This window comes from Typha latifolia, chromosome 1, assembly GCF_019914945.1.
Source record: "Typha latifolia isolate L0001 chromosome 1, TyphaL0001v2, whole genome shotgun sequence".
NCBI lineage: Eukaryota > Viridiplantae > Streptophyta > Magnoliopsida > Poales > Typhaceae > Typha > Typha latifolia.
In genome coordinates, this window is record NC_133086.1 from 287,184 (window position 1) to 308,453 (window position 21,270).

The 21,270-nt window shown below is 38.2% G+C and overlaps 5 protein-coding genes across 6 annotated transcripts; 1 reads left to right on the forward strand and 4 right to left on the reverse strand.

Annotated features, from left to right (window-relative positions):
• Nucleotides 1-346: 346 nt before the first annotated feature.
• Nucleotides 347-1,776, reverse strand: LOC140797731 (uncharacterized). The gene is made up of 3 exons (XM_073151374.1): nucleotides 1,108-1,776; nucleotides 833-985; nucleotides 347-745 (listed from the first exon to the last, which is right to left on the reverse strand). The coding sequence occupies exons 1-3, from the start codon at nucleotides 1,693-1,695 to the stop codon at nucleotides 443-445; spliced, it is 1,044 nt and encodes a 347-aa protein (XP_073007475.1). The 5' UTR covers nucleotides 1,696-1,776; the 3' UTR covers nucleotides 347-442.
• Nucleotides 1,777-4,605: 2,829 nt separating this feature from the next.
• LOC140801487 (uncharacterized) lies at nucleotides 4,606-5,368 on the reverse strand. The gene has a single exon (XM_073156646.1). It carries the CDS (start codon nucleotides 5,121-5,123, stop codon nucleotides 4,746-4,748), a length of 378 nt encoding a protein of 125 aa, XP_073012747.1. The 5' UTR covers nucleotides 5,124-5,368; the 3' UTR covers nucleotides 4,606-4,745.
• A 6,343-nt stretch (nucleotides 5,369-11,711) lies between these two features.
• Nucleotides 11,712-13,641, forward strand: LOC140780547 (FCS-Like Zinc finger 8-like). Its single transcript, XM_073126173.1, has 3 exons — nucleotides 11,712-12,311; nucleotides 12,411-13,244; nucleotides 13,326-13,641. The coding sequence occupies exons 2-3, from the start codon at nucleotides 12,421-12,423 to the stop codon at nucleotides 13,393-13,395; spliced, it is 894 nt and encodes a 297-aa protein (XP_072982274.1). The 5' UTR covers nucleotides 11,712-12,311; nucleotides 12,411-12,420; the 3' UTR covers nucleotides 13,396-13,641.
• A 332-nt stretch (nucleotides 13,642-13,973) lies between these two features.
• LOC140792454 (non-specific lipid transfer protein GPI-anchored 5-like) lies at nucleotides 13,974-14,731 on the reverse strand. The gene is made up of 3 exons (XM_073143469.1): nucleotides 14,418-14,731; nucleotides 14,225-14,278; nucleotides 13,974-14,166 (listed from the first exon to the last, which is right to left on the reverse strand). Exons 1-3 carry the CDS (start codon nucleotides 14,729-14,731, stop codon nucleotides 13,974-13,976), a joined length of 561 nt encoding a protein of 186 aa, XP_072999570.1.
• Nucleotides 14,732-15,452: 721 nt separating this feature from the next.
• On the reverse strand, nucleotides 15,453-20,582 carry LOC140780543 (probable RNA helicase SDE3). 2 transcript variants are annotated; one of them, XM_073126168.1, is made up of 5 exons: nucleotides 20,393-20,582; nucleotides 18,589-19,395; nucleotides 18,325-18,498; nucleotides 16,770-18,224; nucleotides 15,453-16,223 (listed from the first exon to the last, which is right to left on the reverse strand). In XM_073126168.1, exons 2-5 carry the CDS (start codon nucleotides 19,372-19,374, stop codon nucleotides 16,101-16,103), a joined length of 2,538 nt encoding a protein of 845 aa, XP_072982269.1. In that variant the 5' UTR covers nucleotides 19,375-19,395; nucleotides 20,393-20,582; the 3' UTR covers nucleotides 15,453-16,100. The 2 variants fall into 2 exon arrangements, with proteins under 2 accessions (XP_072982269.1, XP_072982268.1); XM_073126167.1 differs by having other exon boundaries at nucleotides 15,453-16,260.
• Between the last annotated feature and the right edge of the window lie 688 nt (nucleotides 20,583-21,270).

A 21,270-nucleotide genomic window follows, 5' to 3' on the forward strand; every position in this document is an offset into this window, starting at 1 on the left:
AGTCAGAGTGACTGACTTACAAATTACAGTAAAAATATGACTCTCAATTGCACTTAGGAGCGTTCTTTCTCCCTCTCCACGTTGCTTATTTTGGATGCTGACATCAGCAACATTTTTTGTACGAGGAGAAACTTTTAATCCATTTATTTTTTTTTAGAAAATAGAAAGCTTTGCTTAACAGGAATAATTCTCTCTACTCAACTTTTCGATAATAATAATAATAATTCTCTCTCTATCCTATCTTTCTTAATCCATTTGATTTCAAGCTTGATCTTGAAATACTACAGTTAAAAGCTAGTCATTAATCTCAAGAAATTGCCTACAAAATCAGTAACGAAAAAGAAGCTGAAATGAACTTAAAAAATAAAGAAAACCGAGTTACAATTTTCTTGAACATCTCACAAGAAATGAGATAAATATAGTGCGAGCAAATATTCCTTCTTCAAGTTGGGTGAGTGATTTTGATTTTGCCTTCTTTGATGTAGTAAGGGGAGCCTGTGAATGTGTGAAGCAAGGGTAGCTTCCAAGGTTCCTGCTTTAATTTTTCTACCATCTTTGAGAATCGTAGTTTTAGCATCTGCCACGTTGCTGGAATCAATCCTGGGCCGTGGAAGAAGACACTTCTCTCGTACTCCAATACCCAAGTGTCCGGATCCAACTGTAGGATCGCGGAGCTCCATTGCCCACAAATCCATGAGCTACTATTGCTTGCTCTCAGAGTAGATACCATCTTCCCATCAGACCACTGGTTATTTTTCACAAGCCAATCTCAATCAGAACACAACAAAGAGCTAGAATCATGATGATGGATGTAGATGGTAGCAATTGTTACCTCTGTGATTCTACCCGATAGAAGAGTTAGTGATCGAAGAGAGAACATAGTGGGTAGAAGAGCAGAGGTCCTTAAGGGGCTTCCCCAAATGCTCACTTCCTCTGCGAAAGACTTATATATGACACATCTCCAGTGGAAGAACAGGTGACTTTCCTGCCATTAAAAATCCGCCGACGAGTTATCTATCATGTGTCATCATCGTTCAAATGATCACTTTAGAATGAAAAATGATATGAAATTCGGATATGATGGATTATTTAGGGAGCAATACTAACCTGATACAATGCCCAGGTAGAATCCTCTGAGCCACAATTTGAGACTCTTCCGCCAAGAATCCTCTCAATCTTCCGCTCCAAAATCCCCAACCTCCCCTTGAAATCATCCCCAAGAACGCGCGATTCCTGTCCGACCTTCGTGATCATCTCCGCCGTAAACTTAGGACCATTGCTCTTCGAAACCATGGCTAAGAAACCCGCATCCAATCCCCAGATCAAGAACCAGGCAGAAAGAAAGCTTATGACCCTGTACCCAAGAATCCGAGACCTCTCCTTCTTGATGGGCTGCTTAAACAGACGCCTAGACTTCGCGGTCGTTGCCAACATCGGCGTGACGGGGTCTACGACGGAGGAATTGGATTCTGAGGTTGATGGAGGCGTCTTGGAATCTGATAAGGCTAAGATCCTCTTTTGCGCGGTTGGTTTCTTCGGCGAGAGCTTGGAGATGGAGGCGGCCGAGCGGAGGAGGTCACGAGTAGCGTCGATGCTTGCGAGGCAGATGCCGCAGTGGCAGTTGGTATCCTTCCGGCATCCCGGGTAGTAGCTGGTCGTCGACGGCGTTGTCGGCGTAAGGGATAAAGAATACATGCTTGCCTTCAATTGTCTGTCTGTCTGTCTGTCTCTCTCTCTCTCTCTCTCTCTCTGCTTATTTTACTGACGAGGGCTGGAAAGGGGAAGAAAGGGGGGAGTGATTCAAATTTCAATTCTCCAACGGTCTCATCGTAACGGTTATTAATAGGAAAAGAGCAGGAGAATTTATTGCGACCAGTTAGATGGACCGAGGTGGACCTACCTACTACTATTATGCGGCGTACCAAATAACTGAGAAATTTGTATATTATAACGTAAATACGATTTACAACCTGTACTTTTAATATTTGTAAATTAAACCCTATAATTTAGTAAATATATGTAAAAAATACTCCGTGTTAGATTTAAACTAACACCGTGAGAATATTCCGTTAAGTAAAAATATTTTATTTTTAAGATAACTAAATACTCTTATTTTTAAAATAACTAAAATACACTTAGTACCAACGATGGTTGTGCCACAGGCACAGACCGCGCCGACCACCGGCCGGCACAGCACGGCACGGCACGTGCCGCGGCACTTGTCGGTCGTGCCGTAAGAGGAGAGAAAAAAAAATAGATACTCACCTTCGCTGTCGCCGCTCGCCGTCGTCGCCTGCCGCTATCTGATCGCCGTCGTCACCGTCACCGATCCGGATCCGCAACTTAAGTTTTAACTGATCTCTCTGTCTCTCTCTCTCTCTCTCTCTCAGTTTCTCTCTCACTCTCGGTCTCTTCTCTCTCGAGCTAGGGCACCCGACGGCGACGGCGGCGATCGGCAACGAGGTCGACGGCGAGTGGCAAAACTATTAGAAGGGGTGCCGTGCGGCACCCCTCGTGCCATGTGTTGGTACGCCACCGGCACGGCCATCCTTGCTTAGTATGACTTAGTTAAGGATATTTTTATAATTATTTTAATATAGTTAATTTAAATTAGAGATTTAATTAAGTGTAACTAACTAATTTAATGTTATGGTAGTTTTTACATATATTCATTAAATTATAGGACTATATTTATATATAGTAAAAATATATAACGTAAATTATAATTTTATTAAAAAATAGAGCATTATATACAAATTTCTTATAATAAAATGACTTCCTCTCGGTTTGGGTTGCTTAACGTATATCACCACTTGCATCTATAGCTATAGTTATCACCTCTCGTCAAGAATGCCCTTCTTCTAAGCATCCTCGTTCTGAAATGAATAAAATGTAATTTATTTTCTGCAAGTCTATTCGAAAGGGGAGATCTGTGCAAATATGCACACAAAGATCAAGTGAATTGTTTTTTTTTTCCTTGTCCAATTCCAAAGTGTACCAGTGTGCTAGCTGCTTGTTTTTGCTACAGCTGTAGCTTCTTTTCAATGTAATATACCTGTAGATATTAGAAAAGTCCTGCATCTAGAAACGTAATATAGTTTCTTTTTCCCTTCAACAAAAAAGGAATGGAGTGCAAGTGGTATCTCCTAAAATATGCTACAATTCTATGTTCAGACTTTGAATGACTGACTGATACCGTAGGATCATTCAGTAAAAATCCTGACTAGGAGAGCAATGAAACCTAGTTGATATGGCTTCATTATCGTTCAAGCATTATGATTTGTACTTTTAGATTCTTATATTGTATGTCTAAAATAATCAGCAACCCATATGATATCTATTTGGCATCACCAAATGAGTCTTGCACTCAATTCCTTTGAGATATAATTGCTCTACCACTACAAAATTTTAAACACTTTGAAAAGCACACATGAATTAAAAGCTATCCAGCATCAGCATAGACCTTTGGAATCTGATTCAGGGCATTTACAATACAATACTATATGGCATCCAGGGGAAGACAGGGCACATCTATGGAAATGATGGATTCGCATTCATCTTTGAATGATTCCCTAATTAATATTTAGTAATAAAATGAATATATTATATATATATAAGCCTTCTTTGTGTTAGGAGCAACTCCCTATCACCAAATAATTAAACAACCTTAGCCTTTGAGATATTTATGAATATCTATGATAATCCTGAATTATCATCTGAATGGGCCACAAGAAATATCACATTAGAATTCTCTCTCTCAAAAAGGAAAAAGAAGAAGAAATATCACATTAGGTATGAAGTGATATGGTATATAGGAATTAAAGATGGAAAGTATCAGGAAAGAGAAGAGCAATGAATCCAACTCTTTAAGTTTAAGCCTCTAATAGGGCGATATTAGTTATCGTCGTTTGGAAAAAGTCGTCTAAATGATGAAAGCACTTTGACTTCTAAATTCGAGGACTTCATATTGTCTGCCTCAAAGTATAGTGGACAGAATCAGATTTGAATAAACATAATTTAATTGATAGTGTATGCTCCAAACAGAGGATGGCCCTTCCATTCCCTTAGCCTGCAAGATTGTTAGAGTTCTCAAAAGAAAAAAGAGATCGGTACATAAAAAGACTTAACTTTCTCCTCAAGCCTAATAAACAAGGATACATCAATTGTTTCAATCATAATTGATTCCTAAATTTTACTATCCTTTATCATATATATATATATATATATATATATATATCTTGCTGGTTTATTGTTAAGATTAGAGAATCACAAGGAAAATGAACAATAGATGCGTGAAAAACAATTGCAAAAGCAATTTTCTTTTGCAGGACTAATTCATTCGCTTCTTTATCTTTTGCATACCTGTTCTATGAATGAGACCTTTAACAAAGATTTTATGTGGTTTAGCTTTTGTAATGGAAAATAAAAGGCGTCGAGAACTTCTAGTACTATAGAAGTTCAATATGTTTGAAACAATTAACCTGATTACTGTAAACGATGGTCTAAATCTATCGAAGAGAAGTAAAGACTTATATTAAAAAAAAATATATATCCAAATATCAACTTTCAAACAAAACAACTTTGTATCTCTTCGTATGACCAAAACCAAAACTTCATTGAGATCGAGTCCTCTGTACAGCATAACAATAATAACTAGCAGAAGGAGAACAGCCATATGATATAGGAAGGAAGAAAATTTATAGCCATTAGAGGCTAATATTATTCAACCTAAGAACTCATCCTAATCAAAAGAGCGAGACAGATGAATCGTTCCCCACCTGCGATGTGTTTGTAGGCCTCCCAAACCTCTTTGACGATGAACCTGCCGATCCCGACAAGTCTCCTGACCTCCTGCGAAGCATCTGGCGCATTCCATCAGCCACCCTGAAGGCAGGGTTTGACTTAAATTTCTTACAGAAGGACATATGAGCCTTTAGTGCCTCCTCCAATTCGCCATTGCCTTTCTTTCTCCCGTTACATATCTCATCTCTTACAGCCTCAGAGCAGAGCCCACAAAGCCATTTGCCATCAAAGTTAGCCTTCACTCCATTGATGTAGTCCTGGGTGCAGTCCTCCTTCAGGCCACAACATTCACACTTTGCTGATTCTATATCCATGATCATGTACAGAATTCCGAGCTATGATGGACTGGACTTTTTGTTTGGTATGGTATGTTATGGTATGGTATGGTGAACCCTATGCAAGTGGTGAAAAGAGAGAGGTCTAATTGGTCTTGGGAGGCCCTTTCAAGGTAGACAAGCCTGGAAATGCTCCATGTTATGGGGGCACAAAGGGAGTGGATTGTGAGACAGTGCTGCTTGGAGATGACATGCTTGGCCTTCTCAAGAATTTAGAGGAGTTGTATTGGTTGATGTCTAGAGCTAGCTTTTAAATATCATCAGCTATTAGTGTCATCAGGACTTTTGGCCCGGCTTGGCTTTGGCTTTGGCTTAGCTTTTCTATTTCTCAGTCTCTCTGCTGGTCATAACTATAACTAGGTCCCAAAGGAATTGAATCCAAACCCCAATTTTGTACAAAATCCTCTAACAGTGGACCGACCATCTACCATTTGCTTAACTTTTGCAACAGATCAACAAGTTTGACATTAGTTTTTGTTTTATAATGCATCTTACAAGCATATCAGTTTCATTAGTTCCCAATTATAATATATAAACCATATCGTGTATTGTTAGTCGCCAAAGATTTAATAAAAGATATGTTTAGGAATAAAAATATTATTAGGTTTACAGATTCTAAGCTTTTCTTATTCTTTTTTTTAATCATTTTCAGAATATATATTGCAAGTCAGATTTCGCACGCATAAATGAGAAGTAAAAAAAAAAAAAAAAAAAAAAATTTTTTTTGGTGCAAATTTTACAATATATATATATATATATTTGCCTAAAGTAGTTATTTGATCACATTACAACTTGCAAGCCGAGCCAATCTAAAATAGACTTCTTTGGCTACTCCTATTTCTTAGTTCTCGAGCATTAATTACTTCCATCTTGGACTATCTCGCAAAATTCCATCTCCTTGGTTTTGTCTGCTTCCCTGCACCCGGTTACAAAGGGTGAAGATACATTTGGCGCCCTCTGGTTGGCTAGACGCTGCTCGTGTGTATGTTGATTGTTGACCCGTGATTCGATTTGGGATCACGGATTCTCTACGGCCAGGTTGTAAGAACCACTTTAACAAGTAGTTAATAGTATGCATGAAATTCCTACAGCCACTTTGTTTGCTTTGTGTTGTTCTTAATCAATTATTAGTGCATAATTAATTAAACAAGTAAAATAGAAGAATATATAAGCAAGCACTAACAATGATGGGACGCTTTAATTAAGCATATCCCCTTAATTACGCATAAAGACTATCAACTCCACCTCATCCTAAACTTTTTTTTTTCTTTTTTCTTTTAACAACTCACAATGGCCAAATTAAACGTTGGCTTGTGACCTGTGACCCTACCAGCCGTGCTACCAATGCAATCAAAACCTACGATGCTTATTATAGAATATCTTCTAACTGTTACTTAAAAAAGGGGTTTAACACCCTCATCTCCTCTAATGACGGCAATTTTGCACACTAATAGTATTTAGTCCTCAAATTTCTTGTACAAAATAATTTGCTGCACGTGCACCCCACATGCACTTGTTCTGCCGTTTAGTCTAGAGAAAAACTTGAAAGCTCGACTCCTAACCAATCTTATCTTTTTATTGTTAACAGTCTCCAAAAAAAAAAAAAAAAAAAAAAAAAAAAAGAATCGTAGATTTATATATATATATATAAGATATATTTCGGAAGGGGTTGGGCCTTGGTGGGCCGAATACCTTATTAACGAATAGGAACTTCAAGCTTCGCAAGCTTCGGCCCAACTAGGGCCCACCCAGCTCATTAAGTTAATTATTTGGCCTTTTGAGATGGTTGTTTTGATCATACCTCTTGTCATTGAAGGTGTGAAGAAAAATTAAAATTATTTAAAGATTACGACTAATCCACGATGATGATGATGATGATGATGATGATTTGAACACAATCCACTTTTAAGCAGTGTAACACAGCGAAGATATCTATACGATTGCTTAATTAACTGGCACCGTAGTCTTGTCTTTGTCTCTTTCATTTGGATAATGAAATCATGCCTGAAACGATTATAAATGCCAAATTTAAGACGTGGCTAATTAGTAGTCTTGCTTATTCTTTAAGGAATAAGACTATTGCTAGAGAGACTAATATATCAGGAAGAAAAGCGTGGCTTGTGGCCTCCTAGATATGGTCTAAACTTGAAAGCAAATGCATGGGTTGGTTAGTAACCATCTGTCTGTTCTTTTGCTTCTGGAATTTAGAATTCAACTTCAAGAAAATTAATCTCTGAACTGCGATGATTTGTCTTGATGCCAATTTGCAAATAACCCAACTCTTGTGGTCAACAATGACATGAAAGGTCTACTGTTTTTTTGTTGGTTTTGTGTATCGTTGCCATTTGGCCATTTTGCATTAGCAGGATACCATATTCTTTTTTTATTTTTATTTTTATTGTAGAGACTTCTATCTCTTAAACTCAAAGATTGAGATTGAAAAGAAATTTTTTTTTTTAATTATCTCTTCTTTCTTAACCACTAATTACTATCCTGAGATGCCATTCTTAGGAAGAGGAGGAGGAAGAAGTAGTAGTAGTCACAGTCCAATCTTTATCATCATCCTAATAGTGGAGTCCCACTTAATTTTGGCAAAGCACATACTTTTTGGTATTCACCTTGCCAAGTGCCAAATCCGTGACTTCACTTTTGGAGAGCCCATAATTGCCATGGTTATTACTTTGGAGAAGTATGGCATATTGAAGGACCACCATCCTTTACTGTGAGACTAAACACTTTGTAGCGGTGGGCCAAAATATTATTGATACCTAGCATTTGGATAGTGATGGCTATCCAATTTGGAACTCCATCGTTTGCCACCAAAAATCAATTAAGGCACTTGTCTTGGCCCCATTGGAGCCCTGGCTTCATGGAATGGGAAATCTTGGAGTGTCTGATCCAATGGATTCTTGACATTAGGCTTCAAAGAGAAGCTATGTGCAAATCTAATCGAGTTTTTTTTCTTTTAACCATATCATGCCTCATCACAAACTTATATATTCTAACAGAATCACCTCTTAAATTTATTACCTAAAAATATATTTTTGGCTCATCAGTTATAAACATATGAACCCAAGATAAAAATACTAAACTCTTCATTGTTTCATATGTGATGTAAAATGTGGCGCAATGTTCGATGAAAGGTGGACGTAGAAAAAAAAGTTGAATTAATATGTTTAAGTGTTGAAAGATATGAATAGTGGCATGAACACTATCAATGAAAAGGGCCTTGAAATTTTCCATTGATTGACGTAGAATACTCAAGTATTCAAACGTGTGGATGTGGATTTGAATGCATCAGTGAATCAAAAATTAATTTCAGTACCGAGATGTTTTATTTTTAGGTCAATTCAATATCTTTTTGGATTTATAAAAAGAAAGACTTATCTAACGGTTGGCATCATCCGAGAGGTTAACAAGATACTTTTTGTGTGGAGATCGTGAGAGGGTTTTTGGAGATCTCTTCTTTATCAAAACCCTAGGAGCCATTAAATAGAAAAGAGAAGTTTTTTATTTATCCAAGATTTACTTCAAGATATCTTGAGAGAGAGAGAGAGAGAGAGAGAGAGAGAGAGAGAGAGAGAGAGAGAAATAGTATTTAGGTATGTGAGGTTTAACTATATAGGTTCTAATAGAGTTGACAAACTATTACCCAGGAAGTACAGGGCTAGTGAGAAAAAAGAACTTCAAACATTAGCTATTAGTGTCGAGAGGGATTGTAAATATTTATTATATCTATGATTATGCTATAATAATCTAAATCTGTGGAGAGGATTCATGATTTTTACTAGTAGTTTATAAGTATGTTTTTTACGTAAAATTTTCGTGGTGTTTATTGTGTTCGCCTTCATTTTTTCATTTAATTTATTATTTGCCATCTGTTGTTATTTGTGTAGATTGGCTTATGAATATCATAAATATAAATTAAATCTCATCCATGCATAAACTAATTTTTTTTTCATTATCTAGATCTAAGCCTAATATTATTCTCTACTTTATTTCAATTATAGTATAATAGACCTCTCTAATTTATCTAATTAATGAATAAATATAAATTAAAGAATAATATTCTCTTCTCATTTATTATATTTATCTCTAGTAGGAATAAAATGCTAAAGAAATTAGCATTTCGTGTTTAGAATAAAGCATCTGCACTTTATAATTAATATAAAATATTAATCAGCATTTTATTGTTAAAAAAAGAGAGAGGTGATAATTGACTTGTTAAAAATAAACCACTTTTGGGGAGTGAAATATTATTCAGGTAAATAAATGAATGAGAAGGGTCAGTTTGGTCAAAAACTCAATGTAGTCCTGTAACATATTCCATCACATTCATAACTCCATTGAAAGGAGTCTGATTTGAAAAGGATAAAGGTAAGGGTCTCCCAGTCCCAGACTTGATTGCTTTGGATGCTGGCAGTGAAGGGTCTCTCCAGAAGTTGATATCAGTTACACAATGGGCAAAAGGATGATGCCATGGAGAGGTGACAACTTTTTTTCTGAAGGAAATTTGATGTGATTAATAGATATTAATAGAGACAAAAGTGAGCAATGTTGCATCCAATCAAGTGAATCAACCATCCAAACATAGCACACAGACAAGGTTAGAAACTTATAGTACCCAAGTAAATTATTATGTAGGCAGGCAGAGGCAGGCATCAGTGCGCACATAGAATAAGTAAACAAACTGGGATCATTTTATTTTCAATTCCAATGGTATCAGGGAAGAATTTGTTGATAAAGAGTACAAGAAAGAAGAATAAAATAATTGGTAGCTTGTACAGATAGATGTGCAATAATGAAAACAAAATTGTCCTTGATAAGATAATCCTGTTGGACTTTCATGTGTGGGAGGAGCCTCTAATAAAAATAAAATAAAATAAAATTCTCTCATGCCACAAGTATTCAACAAATATGATCAAATTATTGAATAGTGTTCTCTCCTGTCTAATTCTTGGTCTCTATCCATGCCCACATGATACCTAGCTAAACTGGACCCCATTTCCCATCAATCACCCTTCATCTTTCTACTGACATGACATCATTAGTGGAGAGGCACAAATTGCACTGGACCATTATATATATATATACATATACTCTATTAATCTATAGTACTTTTTTTATTATTATTATTAATCACTCCAACCCAACTAGATACTTAAGAGTCCCTTGTTCGCCTACGTAGGTTATTGTCACCAATTCTAGCCCACATTACAACAGTTGTTATTAATTTAACATGCAAAATAATAATAATAATAATAATAAGAAGCGCAGATGTGACAATATATTAAACTACTAAAGCATTTTACGTCTACTCCTTAGAATGGAATAAATTCTTAATTTTTTCCGCGCATTCTTCTTTCCCTAATCAGCACTTCCTTACTAAAGATTTCGTCAACTCACCCTCCTATCAATTCTTTTATCTAAAAAAAATTTGCAAGAATGAAACTCTGTTTCTATTTAATAGACGATAACAATCTTTTAGGACTTTTTTTTTAAAAAAAAAAAAGAAAAAAATTTCTAATCAGACTTCTCATACGTGTCTCTTTCTTGCACCTTAACTCCTCGAGTCAATTATAAGGCACCATTACTTCGCAGTAATTGTAGTAGCACAAGAGAGCAATCTAATAATATTTTTGATATGTATTAAAACTAAAAATTCAATTAAAAAAAAAGTGCTACTTGTAATAATATAATATAATGAAGCAATGATATTCTAATCAGCACCATTTTTAATGCTATGTCTCTAGGATTAGTGGTAATCTCCTCCTGCTGGAATTCGTGCTGTGGGGCCCGATCTCACGTGCAGCAACAAGGGCCCACGATGATTCTCTCGTACACGTGGCAGATAACGCCTGATCGAGATCAGGCCTCGTGGGGCCCAAGAGGAAAGGAGGGCAGAACGGTAATAATCGCTAATCGACAAAACTTGCCTAGAGAGTCGAGACGGGCCAGGAAAGCGATGGGATAAAAGCTAAGAGGATAACGAAAGGTACTGCTGAAACTCTCATACCACTGGAAGACGGGATAATTACGAATTGACCTGCGACGGATGTATACTACTTGGTCCCCCCCACCCCCCTCACTCTTGGCTCTTGGCTCTTGGGCGGGTAGGCGTGTAAATAATGAGCGAGTTTGGGGGTAATCCAGGTATAGAGAAGTAAGAGCTGGGAGTTAGGTGGGATCCAAGGTGGGACCATACTAATCTTCAGTTACGTAACGCTTCTAATTCGAGCCGAGCCGAGCCGCTGCACTTAAAGGCTTGACGGCTTGCGTCTTTCCTGAAGAATTCGCGTATCTGCTAACTAGGATTTATAACATAACTAATTCTCAGAGTTAAGCCGGCTTTGTTTTGACTTTTAAGCCACATGAAACGTACAAAGTCGTAAAAGCTTGTTTCTTCTCCAATCGGCTCATTTGACTGACTCGAGCTGAGTCATTGTTTACGTGTTACCAACTCGCACTTCAAAGCTCCGAGACATCACGTAACGGAGGAGGCCACCGTTTTGATTGCACACGCGACCACGCTCATGCTTGGGGTAAGTATACAAGTGGTGCGCCTAATCTAATAAACTATATTTTCTATAACTTCTCGTTGTAGAGAGAGATAATGGCGTTTCTCCTTTCCTATTTATTTCTTTTGGCGGAAACGACCAAACGAACCTCATCTCTCTCTCTCTCTCTCTCTCTCATCCAGATTAGCTAACCAACTTCCTCTTTAAATCCCAAAGAGCAAGACTAGCTATACAAAGAAAGAGAGAGGGAAGGAACGGAGGTTAACGGAGAGACCTTTATGGGGTTTTAGGCCGTAATTCGCGTTTGAGATTTGAATTGTATATCTATTGCTACATCCTTTGTTGTATTGAGTGGGTCGTGGTGAAAGACGAGATTTTTGCATTCAGATCATTAAGCTTGTCCAGACAAGACCTGTCTTTGCATTAATTTTTTCCTTTTTCTTTATAAGTTTTTGTATATTGATTTTTTTTTAGTAGCATAGCAGTTGGGTAAGGGAGGGAAGATTTTGCTTGTCCTACTACTCTTTCAAGAGGGTGAGCTAATAACTTACAGAGAAAGGATCTTAGAGTGATCTTCTTGGTATCTCCAATTTGGTTGGTAGTTTGCATCTCTGGTGATCTCTGAGGAGGAGGAATCCAATTCAGCTCGTATAAGGTATGCATGCTTCTCTTTGTGAACTCTAGTAGTTGTTCTGATCTCATACCTTTTAGCCTTCCTTTTCCTTAGCCATTTTTTGGTGTCTTCAATCTGCAGTTATTTTCCCATGTTTCTAAGATTTAGGATTCAAGACATCATGCTGAGGAGGAGGTCTTCCTCAGTTGGCAGCAAGCAGAGCCTAGCTTCTGATAACTTCTCATCTCCCACTGCTACTACCAATAGGCCAACTTCTCCTTCTCTCTTCGCTTCCCCGAGACTCTTTCTTGGGCTCTCTTCAAATGGGTCCTCGGATTCTGAGATCTCCATAAGCCCGACTTCGATAATTGAGAGAGCCACCTTCTTCTCCCAGAAGAACCCAACATGGGCTGCTACCCCTGCTGCTGCTGCTACTGAGGGAAAGCACCGATCTTGGTGCAGTAAAGACTCAGGAGCCATTGGACTTGGCCTTGTTGATGCGCTCAATGATGAGAAGATCAATGAGAGAACTCTGAGGCCACAGCTTAAGATTCAGATACCACCCCCTGTTCGATTCAACTCTGTTTCTTCAGCTGGGTCAGTGGAATCTCCTCTCTCCCCGATCGAATTCGGTCTCAAGAACAAAAGCTCACAGCTTGCTCTGTGTTCTCCTATGGGGCGATCTCCAATGGGTTCTGCTAACCTTGATCTTGACATGCTAACATCCTCTCCACTGCATGAAATAGAGCTTTCAGAGGACTACACTTGTGTCATCACGCATGGGCCTAATCCAAAGACGACCCACATCTTTGATAATTGCATCGTGGAGAGCTGTGGTGATGGGTTCATCCCTTTGAGAAAGGAGAGTAGAGTCTCGGCTGTTGATCAATCGCCGTGCGCGGCGGATGATTTCTTGAGCTTTTGCTCTGCTTGCAAGAAGAATCTTGGGCAGGGGAAAGATACCTACATGTACAGGTTTGTTGCTACGATTATTTCAACTGACAAAATTAATTCCATATGATTCTGCCACTTGAATTATTAATTTCCCTTTTCCAGGGGGGAGAGAGCATTTTGTAGCAACGAGTGCCGCTCCAGAGAGATGCTGTTCGACGAGAGGATGCAATGAGTTCTTGTTAGACCTCTCGGAATATATTTTTTTTCTTCTCTTCTTCTTTCTCTTGTAAATTTTTATTGTGTTTGTAGGCGGTTCAAAGAGTTCAAAAATAATTCCTTTTTAAGTTTCTTGTTTTATTTTCCTTGGATGCTTCCAACGGAGGAGTGCTTCTGAGGAGAATTTTTGTAGAGATTGTTGTTAAAGGTTGCTACTGGGATTATTTGCAGATTGGTAAGTGACATATGAAGTTTAGCTTAATGCTGTACTGGGAGGCCATTGTTAATCTACACTTAGTTGCTTGCCAAACTATTAAAAAGAGTAGATATATCATCTTCTATCCTCTCCAATTCCACCACTAGGACCAACGGTTGTCGCCCCGAAGGAACACCGATCTCTTGATAATAAAAAAAAAACTGACAATTTTATTGATGAAAAGTAATCATGTACAAACTAAGGTTCTAGTAACCAAAGAATAGAAGAATTTGCACTCATCTTTAAGAGATTGCGCATCAATCTACAAATGACCCATATTTTAAAACCTAAAACAATGCAGTAAACTAATGGTAGAAGGCCCAATATATCTAAATAATCTAACTCAAACTGCTGACTTGACTTCCATTTGACAACTTCAGAATTCCCATTACTTCTGCTGCTGCTTTGTCAAACCCACCTGCATTAAGATACTTTCTTTCTGTATGAAAGGCATGAAACTTGACTATATCCATCAGTGGAAGTATTTCAAAATGATTTGTACCGGGTATAAAATCATCTGGATTTATCCATCTTTAGAGTTAAGAGATGCAAACATAGTAAATATTGCAGTAAAACTACATAAAATTACCTGAAGTAATCACACTTCACTGGCTGGGGGACGTTAACGGAGGAACAGGCATTGCTGTCAATGTCCAACAACAGAATAGTTTAGTTAATCAACAAAGAAAGAATGATTGCTTTTTAAAAGATGAAGCCGTAGGAGAACAGTAACTTTCATCATTTATATTGTAATGTATGTGCAAATCCAGAATTAAAGGAACATACTTTGGCATTCGCTAATCGGTGGAGTTTGAAGATTACAAAATCCGGGAAGGGCGAGAGCGCGGTTCTGATCGATCTGGATGCCGAGCAGCTTTGCGACGTCGCCGTTAAGGATGTGGCAGAGGCAGAGTGGCTGTGATCCTAGCACATTGCTGAGATTAATGCAGCAACCCGACGGTGGAGACGGTTCGTGATCTGTGATGTAGTCCAGGCATGGCATCATATTAAGCAGAGTTTGCACACAATTGGCTTGAGCAGGTGCCGATGAGCCTGAGCTCAAGAGGGACATGAGGACGAGGAGTAGGACCGCCATTGTTAAGCACTTGGTTGGCATTATAATGAGATGGAATTAAGCTAAAGAAAGACTTAGATGGATTGATGGATTTGTTGTGGAGGGATGGCTATTTATAGCATGAAGTTAGTTATTTAGATTAGTCCTTGAGAAGTGGTTGTTTGGATATTAAAGGATCGTAATATGGAGTGGTTGTTGGGATATTAAGGATTATGATATGATTTGGTTGTTTAGAAAGGGTTTTAGATGTGTAATCTCCTTTTTTTAATGGTTATCGGCCGGTTCCATGGTAGATGATATCTTTAAGAATTAGTTGATAAGATAACAGATTGAAGTTCTATTATAGCATCAGGAGCCGTTTAGGTACGTATAGATTCCATGGCAATCTCAATTTGGGATTAAATTCTATCTAACTAAATTTAGTTTATCATCTGTGACTCCATTCTTCGAATTGTATACTAGTACACGCCTTCATGCCAGTGGTTATCTAAGATCAATTTTTATCTAATTTAGTTGCTTATTTTATCTGATCGATCGTCTTCTGGTTCTTGCTTGTACTAACGAATCAAGTTGTGAATTTATGATTTGAACCAAGGCTTAACTCATAAATTAAGGATTATATAAAGACACACACAAAAGAGGAGAGTCATATAACTAAAGTAAGATTGTAAATGATCTGCATGGTGGTTTTTCTGGTCTAAACTGCGATCTTGGAATAGAGGAACGATCTGATGCCACTTAGTACTCTTAAATCTGGATAAGCAATTAATCCTTTGATTCATCCAGAAGTATCACTATTTCATTCCCCTGGTAATTCTACAAGAATATGCTCAAGTGCCAAAATATTTACTCCTACTCTCTAAACATCAACCATCAAGCAGCTTGGCTACATTAACGAGTTCATCTAATGCAAAACAATGGATGTAGCTCATTAGCACACCCAGCACCCAGCAAACAATGCAACCTAGCATAAAACTGCCTACAGCAATCATCAGTCATATGCTAAGTTAATGAGGTCCTTCAACTTTTAGAAATGCAACTAAAAGTTAAGCTCCACATGCCGCACGGTTCAATTTTTCCATTTGTAGGTGGATGATGTGAAGTCTCATCATGAAAAAAACAAGTTTTCTCGCTGAATCAAGAATTGCAATGCCATAACACCATCGATAGTTGCTCAAAGGTGGATGATTCTAAAGCTAATCATCCCAACCAGTAGGCTGAATTTCAAGGCCACCCCAATCAACTTCATAACGGGGTTGTTTTGAGGAATAATCATCCAGGTCAACTGGGTTGGAGCACTGGTTATGCGCATCACCACATTTGACTTCACTAATGTGCTGGCCATGTTCGACTTCACTAGTGTGCTGGTTTGGCATGTCTTCGTGCCACTCTACTTCACCATCAGCGTATGGGTGTGAGATGTCTTGCTTGTCATTATATGCAGCAAGTTCATCGACTGGATATTCATGCCTTTCTTGTGGAGGAAGAGGGCATCCTTGGTAAGAACCATTATCTGCACAATACCTTAAAAGATTATCCCAGTGTGGATCCTGCAAAGTAGATGGCTTCAGTTTACTCGATAAAAGGATGAAAATGAGATCATGAGAAACTAAATCATATGAAACTTTGCTTGAGAAGTTGACAGATTTAAGACAATGAATAACAATGATAATAATAATAAAAGTTCCCGAATATACTGTTGGTACTTGGTACTTAATATGAATAAGAGGCTCAGAACAATTTATTGAGTCATATCTCAACATAAATGAGTGCAATCATCTAGAGAACCCTAATTTAGTCAGTCCATTAGTATCATGAAAAACACACGTATGAATCATGACTGCATGAGGAGAACATGCTGAGTCTTGTGGATGTTTTTTATCCAGATACATTGTGCAGTATGCAACAGTGTATTACGTAAATAGTAAACAATACATTTTGGGAGCATAAAAGTTGACAAATTAACAGATTAGTTAGTCCCACTTGCAGGAAAAATAAAAAAGTTAGAAGTAAATGCAAGAGTAACTATTCAACACCTGTTGAAAGGAATGAGCAGTACCTTAGTGATTATATGTGGATTTCCAACTATAATTAGCAATGATCTCGCACGAGTGATGGCAACATTAAACCGTCTAGGGTTGCTCAGGAATCCCAAATTGTGTACTTTGTCAAAATCATTATGTTTAACAGTTGACCTGACAGTAGAAACAATTATGATTTGCCTTTCCTGACCCTGAAATTGCTCGACACTTCCAACCTTCAAGTCTGGCATCTCAAGTGACTCCAAGGCTTTCTTTAACTTATGAACTTGCTGTCGATAAGGAGTTATAACACCAATATCAGCCTCACTTAGATCAGCATTCCTCATCAACTTTCTTATTATCTCTACTACTTTACTGGCCTCAATCCTATTGAACCATGATGGATTATTACCCTCCCTCTCATCACAGCCTTGAATTCCAACAAAAAGAACAGGAAATGACTTGTTAGGAAGGTCCATGCAATCATAAACAGATGATGTGTTGTCTTCTTTACAAGCAATTAATTCACTGTTGTAAAAAAGTTTTGAAGGGAGCTCCAAGATGGCAGGGTGACAACGGTAATTTCTCACTAGCTTTGTCACATAGTTTTCATTGCCACATCCATAATATTTGCATTCAAAGAGCCTTTCCAAGTATGACCTGCCTAAACCATAGTTCTCTGCATCCTTTGAATAGATAACTGGTCCTAATTGCTTAGGGTCTCCTGCTAACACAATAACAGTGTCTCTTGCACACAAGCCTGATATAGGAACCATAGTCTCTGGTTCAGAGGCTTGACCAGCCTCATCCAGGAAAATATGTGAAAAGTGTCCTTGACGGATGCCCTCACCATATAGTAGGGATGCACTCATATAGGTTGAAATAATGATCTTGTACCTCAACAAGGCTTTCAGTGGAGGACACTGGAAAACCATATCATTAAAGAAGCAAAAACGAAGAAAATCCGGTCTAACATCCTCATGGGGGCGGCTCGTGGCATTTAATCTAAATATTTCATTTTCTCGAACCACAATACCATCCATACCAAGGATTTTTTCCAACACATGGTCAGCTGCGGTATTTGAAGAAGCACATACAAGAATCCGTGATTTCCTCCTGGTCATGTATAGCTGTAGTATTGCCTCTATCAAAGTCATTGTCTTACCAGTCCCAGGTGGTCCGTGAATGACATAAGGAGGAGCTCCTTTGCAACCAAGTATCATTCCAACTGAACGTGCTTGCTCATTATTAAGAGCTGGATTCAATAGTGTAAAAGAAGATGTCTTAATCACTCTCCTGAAAGATGATTGACAGGGAAATAGATGCTCCTGTCCCAAATTCTCTGCAGCATGAATAGCCTGGTAAAGCCTTCTCATGTTCAGCCTGTTGTATGCGAAGCTGACGTTATAAAGGTTTTCAGCTTGATGGCACATATGAAAGAGCTTATCAAATCTCAAAAATATTTCGTCAGCTTCAATTCTGTGAATGTATCCCTGGGTGGAAAACCCCCATAAAATATAAGATCATATCAACCAATATGGCACGCATATGAAAGTTCAACTATTAAAGAGAAGCTTAAACATAAGAACAAACTTGATATGGGCGGATATCACTGTCTGGATCATCAGTAGCAAGTTGGGCAAGTATATAGTCCCCATAAATTATTGAAGGCCTCCTCTCAGCCAAGTCAGGGATCTCAAGCGACAAAAATTGATTGCCCCTCCTCTTCATGGTAACACACACCATGTCATGTGCTCTCATCGCCTCCTGCAGAAATTGTATTCACAATTAAGCAGCAAGTAAAAGAAGAAAGGAAATAATATCCATTGCCTAACCTATGAAGGGTGATCTGATTACCTCCAAATGGATTTCTTCCATGACAACCAAAGTGCTGAAAAATTTTGCATAGTTATTAATGTTTAGTTCTTCTAGGGCCACATCAGGTATCTCTTTATGCTCAATAATTTCACGAATGTCCAGAGGTATAGCATACTTAGGAAGCTTATACCTAAATCCTTGTGTATGTTGTCGAGTTGGGCGAGAACCTATCACATACTGGTCATGATCAAATTTCTTTCTCTGGCAGTATGGCCTGGAATAAGGTCTATTAGAAAATAAAGCTTGAGAAACTACATCTTCTGCCAAGAGAAATGCAACACGCTCAATTTTCTCATTTCCCACATCAAAATGCACAATTGAGGTATGCAGACCAATATCCCTTGGCTTACATGACAGCCAAATTGTGTGAGTCTGTCCTGGCTGAACTGTGTGGTCTTCCAAAGAATTTGAACCCATAAAAGCACGGTGTGCTTCCTCATCAGCATCATCCGATGGAGGTTTCATCATTGACAATGTATAGCTATCCTCTGGGCTTGAAGAGAAGATTCTCACACTCCACAATTCTATTGGTTCACTAGTGGTGTTTCTTATGCTGATCGAATCTACTGATGTTTCACCAATGAGAGCAGACTGCGGTTTCCCTCCAACAAAAGGGAATGGAATAGTAATTATTACTGGATCTTCATCCAGTGGATCAAAACTATTGAGAGACTTATCATCCTCAAAATCCAAGAATCCTACATCTGACTTATCACCAATTGTTGAGTATTCCTCATCCCAATCGTTTTGGACAGACGTTCCCATTAATATGCCAATGTTCTTATCCTGCATGATTCACAAGATTATAACGACTTTTTCTTTCTACACTTAATCCTTAAGGGGGAAAAGTGAAAAATAAGTTTCATCTAAACACTACTGACTATCACAACAAGAGGGAAAAAAAGAAGCGGTTTCATAAGGGAAGAATGAAATTGCTGATATTCATCACAAAAGAGTTCCATACAAAAACGAAAGAAACCAGAGATGCCCATGACCCATCTTTATAGTATATCAAACCCATAAAAGAACATAACCCTCTCTCACAGGCAACAAAATTGAAATTCTTTTCTCAAACAAAAGCAACAATCAAGAGATATAATCCACAAAAATGCACAATGTCTCGCAACATTTACTAATAGGAAATGGCTAATTTACTATAAATACCATAAACTGATCACACAGCGCTGAGGCGACAATGCTCTATGTAAACATAAAGCAAATCATACAAATGTTTGGTTAGCTATTTTACTGATTCATCAACTTTCCACAAATTGGTGGTCAAATCAAAATTCAACAATTAGAGGGCTTTCTGGAGAAATTTGACAGATTCGACATCTGAAAAATTACTTGGTCATAACCCCCAGTCCTTGCACATTTCTTCCAGCATTATTGCAATTTATTCTATACCAGCAACAGGAGAAAGACCCAGGGCATAGTCATATACTCATGTGATGAACTGTGCAGAACATAAACAAAAAGAATCGAAAGACGTTACCCAATTCTACTTATTTTTATTTCTTGCTATTGATCCATTTCAGCAACAAAAGAAAGTGCACCGATTACAAATTAATCTGCACAAAAGCACTCTGATTATAAAAGGACTCTGCCATCACGTGAAAGACCGAGGAATACATTAATATCAAAAACTGCAAACTGTTCATGGCTTACGGCAAAACAATTCCCAATCGAAGATCCCAGAGAAGACTGGTATCATTTGAGAGAGCTGATTTAAACAAAACCCATTTCTCAAAATCAAGAAAAAAAGAAGAATGTGGGACAATACCAGAAACCCAACAGTTATCCCCACCGGAAAATTGAGAGGGACAAGCGTGAGGAACCAAGTCGGATAACTTGATGCACGTACTCAGGCGGCTATCTCCACCGAACCTTCTCGGGGGAGAAGCCGAGAGCGAGAGTGCGAGTAGACGGGTGGGACCGTGGGAAGCGCGAGGAGGACCGTGGGAATACGCGAGTTTGTTGCAGCCCCCCATGGGCTATAGTTAATGGGCCCCCATTTGCTATGTCTGTTATCTCATCACCTAATCTAAGCTAAAACAGGGAACACTAAGAGGAGATCTAATGATTTTATGCCGCGTATCCAAAAGTTGAAAAGAAAGATATTTCCCCGAAACCACAAACTAGAACCTATGAGGTGTATATATACTTTTCTTTTTTAGTTAAAACTGTATCTTCGAAGTTGGAGAGTCACATAAAGTAAAAGGTTTACATTCTTAATTTTAGTAGTGCAACTTTTCTCGTTGGCTCCACGAAAAAAGCGACATATTTATATGGGGGAAGGACAGTCCAGCAATTTTTTTTTATTTATGTGAGAGAAGCAGTAGGACTGTAGGATCCTAAGTGGGCTTTTAGATCGTTATAAATTAGTACAACTAGGCTCGACCCAACTATTGCTGGATCGGATCAAACATTGTTGGGCCATCTGACTCGATTAGTCTTGTTCATATTTGTAGGCTTTATTTGTATTCGGACAAGGCTCAAGGCCAAGCCCAGCATAGTACGTACATACGTAGTAACGTAGAATACCATCCGTTGGTGAGTAAATTAATCATTGTTGGGGATTGGGGAGTCGTTAAATGTAGTTGGAACGGAATCAAGTGGAGGTGGATGCCGTTAAATACAACTGACAAATCTCACCTACCC

Bases quoted from the DNA above. Each gene is read 5' to 3' on its own strand.
- LOC140797731 (XM_073151374.1), bottom strand. From the start codon at position 1,695: ATGTATTCTTTATCCCTTACGCCGACAACGCCGTCGACGACCAGCTAC. The intron at 986-1,107 runs GTTAGTATTGCT...TTTTAATGGCAG, and splicing joins CTACCTGGGCATTGTATCAG to GAAAGTCACCTGTTCTTCCA. The intron at 746-832 runs GTAACAATTGCT...AAAAATAACCAG, and splicing joins TATCGGGTAGAATCACAGAG to TGGTCTGATGGGAAGATGGT.
- LOC140801487 (XM_073156646.1), bottom strand. From the start codon at position 5,123: ATGATCATGGATATAGAATCAGCAAAGTGTGAATGTTGTGGCCTGAAG.
- LOC140780547 (XM_073126173.1), top strand. From the start codon at position 12,421: ATGTTTCTAAGATTTAGGATTCAAGACATCATGCTGAGGAGGAGGTCT. The intron at 13,245-13,325 runs GTTTGTTGCTAC...TCCCTTTTCCAG, and splicing joins AAAGATACCTACATGTACAG to GGGGGAGAGAGCATTTTGTA.
- LOC140792454 (XM_073143469.1), bottom strand. From the start codon at position 14,731: ATGGCGGTCCTACTCCTCGTCCTCATGTCCCTCTTGAGCTCAGGCTCA. The intron at 14,279-14,417 runs GTTCCTTTAATT...GGACATTGACAG, and splicing joins ATTAGCGAATGCCAAAGTAT to CAATGCCTGTTCCTCCGTTA. The intron at 14,167-14,224 runs GTAATTTTATGT...TTAACTCTAAAG, and splicing joins GTGAAGTGTGATTACTTCAG to ATGGATAAATCCAGATGATT.
- LOC140780543 (XM_073126167.1), bottom strand. From the start codon at position 19,374: ATGGGAACGTCTGTCCAAAACGATTGGGATGAGGAATACTCAACAATT. The intron at 18,499-18,588 runs GTAATCAGATCA...CAATTTCTGCAG, and splicing joins TGGAAGAAATCCATTTGGAG to GAGGCGATGAGAGCACATGA. The intron at 18,225-18,324 runs GTTTGTTCTTAT...TTTTCCACCCAG, and splicing joins GTGATATCCGCCCATATCAA to GGATACATTCACAGAATTGA.